Genomic DNA, 6,770 nt, shown 5'->3' on the forward strand with positions numbered 1-6,770 from the left:
TGCTCGGGTATTCCTTGTGTGAAACCTGATACTAATCCTTTTATCACTTCATTGACCTCATTTTCTACTCCGCATTTCCTCGCCAGTTCTCTCCATTCACTTATATTCATTTCACACCTAGCTTTTGATGGCCATCTTCCGTTCGATCTCGTCAAACTGGTCCTTGGCTCTTCTGGTTGTTCTCTGACTAATGGTGTTTTTGACGGGAGCGTAGCTTCTGGCACTTCTCTCTGAGGCGGTGAGTTTGATTTCTCTCTCTCATGTGTCATTCTCTCGTTCTCATTTCTCATCATCTCCCTACAGACAGTCGAGGGCAAGGATCTCAGTTTCTCGCTCTTATTCATCACGGTATTCATTTCTAGTTTGGATCTTTTCTATCTCTCAGGATTTCTAACAAACATGATTTGGCAGTGAAAACAAGGTAGGGAAATTGATTTTAATTTAACTCATCATTATACTCACTGATTTGGACCTGTTGCACTACTGCTTCCTCCTGCTTGCTTCGCAGCTTTCAACGCCTCAAAGGCCCCTGGTCCGTACTTAGGCACCACAACTCCATTGATTACCGTCGTTGGGGCCGGGTTCACTGCGACTCTAGCTCCACCTCCCCTACTTCCGATTCCTCTTCCTCTCCTGCCTCTTCCTCGTCCACCTGACCCTTGGTTCATCGCTCCTTGATCTTGAAATCTATTTTGATCATAATTATAATTCTGGTGAGGGTTTTGTCCTGCTCTATCATAACTTGAGTGACTATAGGAACCTGATTGGTGATTAGGTTGCTGATGAGCTCTATTACTACTGTTTGATGCTAGATGTGATAGCATCCTGCCGCCTGTCACCGCCGTGATTTGTTCGTCTCCGTTAGACAGTAAATCCCAACCAACTTGATGTCTGCCTGTCCACGGGTTGACATGTTCTAGCGCTCCTCCTACTATGTACGGGTTGTCGAAGTACCGATGATCTCCATTTGCCTTAGAGTCAGTTATCGCCTGCTCGACTAATTCGTCGTTTCTCACTCCTACATCCGACAATGATCCATCTGCTAGCGTGTGACTGAAGACGTTCGTGCGGTGAGTTATATCATATCGAAGTGCTGGAGCCCAGGCATCATGATATTTTGCCTTGATTGCTAACACTATTTTGTAATGTTCTTCTAGGCGTAACGCTATATCTTCACGATGATATTTAACTCTCCAATATTGAACATATAAGTTGAATGAAGTCGACCACATTAAGAAGCTTTGTCTCCACTCGTTTGGTACTCGAAGACCGACATAAGAAATGATATCTGAACAGGACGAGTTTTGTTTCCTTCGATTCGACATATGCGTTTTGTCCGCCAGTAAACATGCCGGTACGAATATCGTTAAGGGAACATATCCAAAACATGCCGTCATTCTTCCATCCCAATACGGTGAAAGGTCTATGAGTCTTTGAGTGAGAGTTATTCCTTGTGCCATCGTCTTCCCTATCTTCGCAGGTTTTTCGGTCGCTTGTCCTTTGCCTTTCCTCTTTAGAGCGTTTTGATCTACCTCTTCTTCTTCACTAGAACAATTTAGCATTTCTATTGGTCTCGGTCTTGATTTAACTTTTTCACACCACTTCTCATATGCACTTTCTAACATTTGAAACTTCCCAGTTTTGCCTCTTTCGTAGAGTTTCATCAACTCAGCTATGTATCGTTCGTGGTCTCGATCAACATGTGCATTTTCATTCACGAACTCTGCTTCATCGCCTGTATGGACACAACACAACACACAAGACCACATTTCCTGTCAGCACTGTTCTTGCTATCTTATCTCTTTATCACTTTCACTTTGTTCACGACTCTTTTCATCACAACGATCTAGGACACATATCATAGGACTTCAGGACCTTAGGCATCAAGAACTTCAGGACATCTGACCCACCCGTGTGGCTTCAGTATTTTTCTAGGCTCTGCCTTTTCTGGACTTCAGGACATAGGCGTTGCCTTTTCTGGACTTCAGGACATCTGATCCACCCGTGTGGTTTCAGTCTATTCAAGATCTTTTTGAAATGATACGAGAGAAATTACGAGAGAAATTATGATCTGAAAGATTCTTGGGGAATTATGCTTACCTAAAGAGATGGTATCCTCATCCTCTTCACCTCCCTTGTTTCCTCCATTTCTTTCTTCCTCTTCTTTTTGATCTCCTCCTTCCTCTTCGTCAATTTCTTCATTCTTGTTGTCCTCTTCTACTTCCGTCAATTCACTACCTAACTCCTCTATTCCACCTTCCTCTTCTCCTGATGTTTCTTCCTTTGGTTTCCTAATTTTTCCTTTTGTTCCACCCCTCGTTTGCCTTGTTGTCCTCGTACTTCCTCTACCTCTTCTACCACCTCTTCCTCTTCCTCTAGTTGCTTTCCCTTTTCCTCTACTCGGCTCTCCTCCTTCTTGTTGTTCTTTCTCCTTTTCGTGGGTTGCCATAATTTGTTCTACGTCTTTTGCGAATACTTCAGAACTGCTTTGACCTTGTGTTGCCATTTCTTCTTTTTGTTTTCAAGATGTTTCAAAAATGAAATTTCTTTTATTTCTTTTTGGGAAGCGTCTAGCGAAAGATTTGTTGATTCGAATCTGAGGTGTATGAGTGGTGTGTGGCTTGTCAAACTGTGATGAAGAGATTTTCACAGTTTGCCTAGCCTCTCTCTCACAGGGCCGGGTATTGTCCCGTCCCTTATTACTTCGCACTCATACACCACTAAAGGGTTTTTGGCGAAACTCACGTGAGACGCGGGTTCATTACAGATCCGACCCCTGAACGTGAATCTTCCTGTTTAGGTAACATGTGAACGCTGCATCATCACATTACCGCGAACTTCACCTTTGCTCCACGGCATTATAAGCCCATCCGTTGCCATCACAGGGAGCCGAGCTGTCTTGTATATGTGATGAAATATCACAGCCTTGAGCCGCTCGTTGCACCGAGCTTCTATGTAACCAAAGCAAGCGTGAGAGAAACAAGATCGTTTCATGACTATCACGTTGCAGAGATAGTCATGAAACGATCTCAGTGCCCGAGAAACATACCTGCAATGTATCTCCGATGCATGAGAAGTCTTCGGACAAACATAAGCTTTCAGACATGTCAGGAAGACATGTTCTGTTCCCCCCGTTGAGGGCTCTTTTTGGGTCTGGTCGATATCGCTTCTTGCACTGGCCCCATCGAAATCTCCCAATCAAAGGCTTCCTCTTCGATTCAAATCTGCCGAAATCAACTCTTTGGCGGTTGTGTGTGAACTCTTGAATACTCGGATACCCGCAACAGAATGCCTGTGGGGTTTGTTACATTGGCTCAAGCCAGTTCCGATGAATGTGAGATTTTTTTCACAGACCCCCCGGTCCAGACTCCAATGTGGAACATTGTTAATGATCGAAATGATATATGATCCTTTAGACTTCGTCCAATCCACATCTGGGGCAAACATGGGACATTGGACATGTAAGCTCTGTACAAGCCGAACCTTCAAGGACAAAGGCCAGCACTGCAAGTTAAAAACTCACATCGACCGGGTCCGCGTTGAGCTGGAAAGCCGCTCGATGTCTCGTCCCACCGTTGCCCCTCCTGGGCTACGCTCTCGAGCCAAGCAAGCTACCTCCGTGGAACACCGGCAAACTCCTCTGTCGCCGACGATACCTGAAGAGGGTGGCGTCCCTGGTCGCTTCAACAATTCCGGTACCGGAGTTCCCCCAGGAATCATGGACCTGTTCGATCAAGATATGGACTCTAGCTCTGATGAGCTAGAGTCACTATACGGGCCGTCCCACCTAAACGATGTTGCCTTTCCCGACTCTCGAGAGTCCAGTGTGGACCTAGACGAAATCCTGGATGGCAGTTCCAAATCATAAAGCGGAACAGAGGTGTCACCTGAACAGGATCAAAGAGCTATCACCAATACGTGGCTTCCATGGTACCCTCTTCGAAAGAAAGAGGTACGTCAGTCCACATTCTTGTACAACCCCCGTCCGTTTTGCTGATCTTTCTCATCTTTGGTCCATCTCCATCTGAAGCATGCGGCCTTGTTGTTAATGTTGGGCACAAGCCGAGATCTGATGTCGACAGCAGAATATACACGTATACGCTGTATCTTGAAGAACGTCCTGCAAGTGGATCTGCCCGATCTTGGTCAGTCAAAGCATGTTCTGTTGGTTTTGATTACCCACTGATCACTACTTGGATACCCCGCAGGACATTTGAAAAACATTCGTAAAGACCTCAAGGCCCGCCTCGGCCTGAGGGTGCTGGAACAAACAAGTCCGCTGGGCAATCCGTGTTTTACTCTTTCAGTGACTGATATCATATCTCAGGTGAGGATTGTCAATTGTCCCATTCCCCTCACATATCTATAGGCCTGGCAAATCTGATGTGGTGTGGTTGGTAGGAGTTATCTAACCCCGAAGTAGCTCCAAACATCGAGTTTCTGCCGGAGGACGACAAAGCGGTCATTGTTGATCGTTATTCTCAATCGAAAAAGTGGCGTGAAGACCTACCACCAAGTCTTCGAGTGCCTATGGTTGATGTCGACGGCGAGCACTTTTACATATACGAACCCGCACAACTTGCGGATTCTCGTGTAGTTATTCCGGTTTTCTTTTATAAGGATGAGCTGGTTGTTTGGGCAAAGTGCTTGGAAGTGGTGCCCAACGGTCCTGGCGGCTCTCACCACTTCCGCGTAGCTCGCGAGCCCAAGTTTGATTCAGCTACTCTCTTGGATGTGGATGTTCAAACCTTTGCATGCTCTTTTACAAGAATAGAATTGCATAATGGCATGAAGTGGTGCAACTCTTCAGCGACTCAATTATTACGTGAGCTGGTCCTTCATGGCCACATTTGAAATTTTAAATTGGACACTGATCAAAAGTGCGTTATGCAGAGGAAACAGAGCAAGGACTAAAGCGCATTGAACTCCCAAATCCTTGGCGGGTGAAGGCAAATGGTTTGATTATTCGAAACATACCGGTGGTGTTGTATTCTGATGACACATCTGGTAATGTCTCCAAAAAATGGAACAAACACATGTCCTTTTACTTCACACTTGCGGGTCTGAGACCAAAACTCACTAATCAAGAGTACCATATCCACCCGCTGTGCACGTCAAACATTGCAAGTGCTTTAGAGCAAGGAGACCAGATCGTGGATGAATTGAAGTGAGTGTTTTAATCTCATCAGCAATTACCCTGTGCTTCTTGAAAACTGATGACAACAACATATCATAGCCGCGCCTCGTCAACCGGATTTAAAACTTATGATTGTACTATTCAGGAAGATGTCCTAGTTGTGCCTTTGGTCCTTTTCCACATGGGCGACTCACCAATGCACACGGAAATCTCTAATACCACAAATCCTTCCGGTACTTTATCACCTTGTCAAATTTGTGATCTCACCGTGGAGTCTCGGGCGGAGAAACAAACTGAAACATATGTTCAAAAGTTTGTTGGAATCAATCCAGATTGGTTACCGGTACATCTTTGATGATCAATTAATTTAATCAATATCCCTGACATATTCAAATGTTCTCTGTAGGCCACACTACCTTTCCGCAACTGGGACCGTACCAGAGAGCAGACCAAGGCCTTATGGGAGCTCACAAGAAACCCTAAAAGCATCAAACAGTTTGATGACCTATCAAAACAATTTGGTACTCGTGATTCTCTAAATTTACCTTTTGCCAGGGAAATTCAGCAACTCTACCGGTCCAATAAGAACAAACCCAAAGGAGAACAGACTTCCCAGAATGAAATCGTCCGTCATTGTCAACATTTGGAAGAAAAATTTGGCGACCATATGTTCAACCCATTTCTACGTTTGGCAGGTGCGCTCTGAGTTGATATAAACCAAATATCCATTTGTACTGTCTAACAAGTGTTTAACAGCTTTTTATGGTCACTTAGACACCCCAGTGGAAACCCTCCATGTGGTACTTCTCGGAGTGACGAAATATCTCTATCGCGACGTAGTTTCCAAATTATCACCTGCGCAGCTTGAGACCCTTCATGGACGGTGGCAAGCTTTCAAAATTGATGGATTGAATGTCGCACCTATACAACCTCGTAATATGGTCCATTATGCGAACAGCCTTCTTGGAAAAGACTTTCGGGTGGTCTTGCAGGCTGCACCTTTTGTATTATTTGATTTCATACCCGAAGAATATAGACACTGCTGGATCGCATTAGTTCATTTAGCTTCTTATGTCTTTCAGCCAAAGATTTTCAACAAGGAGAAATACATTTCGGACCTCAAGATCGTCATTGCCCGTTTCTTGAAACAACTCATTGCCCTGAATGCTCAATGGACCAACAAACCGAAATTTTACATCCTCACCCACCTACCATTTTCAGTCGAGCGTCATGGACCGCCACCACTCTTTGCAGCGGAAAAAATGGAGTCTCAAAATGGAGTTACTCGTCACGCTTCTGTTAAATCAAATCACCATGCCCCAGGGAAAGATATTGCAAACCGTTTCAATGACCGGAGATTATTACAAATGCTCATTTCCGGCGGATCCTTTTTTGATACTAAACTTGGTACCCGGACCACGGCATCCACACTTTTGCGCAAGCTTTTCCAAGAAAAGGAGATTCGACGAGGGCTAGGACTGCACCTCCCGGCGGGTGGTTCAGAGCACGTTAAGCCAGTTAAGGTCACGTGTGAGTGTCAACTCGCTGAATGTTCAATGTTTTGATCTTTCAAGGTCTTATCTGACTAAGCTCCTTTGCAGACCCTAAACCTGAAAAGTTCTAGAATGGAAAC

The 6,770-nt window shown here is 44.9% G+C and overlaps 2 protein-coding genes across 2 annotated transcripts; one reads left to right on the top strand and one right to left on the bottom strand.

Moving 5' to 3' along the window:
• Positions 1-458: 458 nt before the first annotated feature.
• MELLADRAFT_110117 (uncharacterized protein) lies at positions 459-2,506 on the bottom strand (the record flags this gene model as incomplete). Its single annotated transcript, XM_007414162.1, has 3 exons — positions 459-931; positions 1,178-1,735; positions 2,101-2,506. The coding sequence occupies 3 exons, from the start codon at positions 2,504-2,506 to the stop codon at positions 459-461; spliced, it is 1,437 nt and encodes a 478-aa protein (XP_007414224.1).
• A 1,053-nt stretch (positions 2,507-3,559) lies between these two features.
• On the top strand, positions 3,560-4,854 carry MELLADRAFT_91346 (uncharacterized protein; the record flags this gene model as incomplete). The annotated part of the gene is made up of 5 exons (XM_007414139.1): positions 3,560-3,819; positions 3,871-3,952; positions 4,031-4,145; positions 4,209-4,327; positions 4,402-4,854. 5 exons carry the CDS (start codon positions 3,560-3,562, stop codon positions 4,852-4,854), a joined length of 1,029 nt encoding a protein of 342 aa, XP_007414201.1.
• Between the last annotated feature and the right edge of the window lie 1,916 nt (positions 4,855-6,770).

This window comes from Melampsora larici-populina, assembly GCF_000204055.1.
Source record: "Melampsora larici-populina 98AG31 unplaced genomic scaffold MELLAscaffold_41, whole genome shotgun sequence".
NCBI classification, from domain to species: domain Eukaryota; kingdom Fungi; phylum Basidiomycota; class Pucciniomycetes; order Pucciniales; family Melampsoraceae; genus Melampsora; species Melampsora laricis-populina.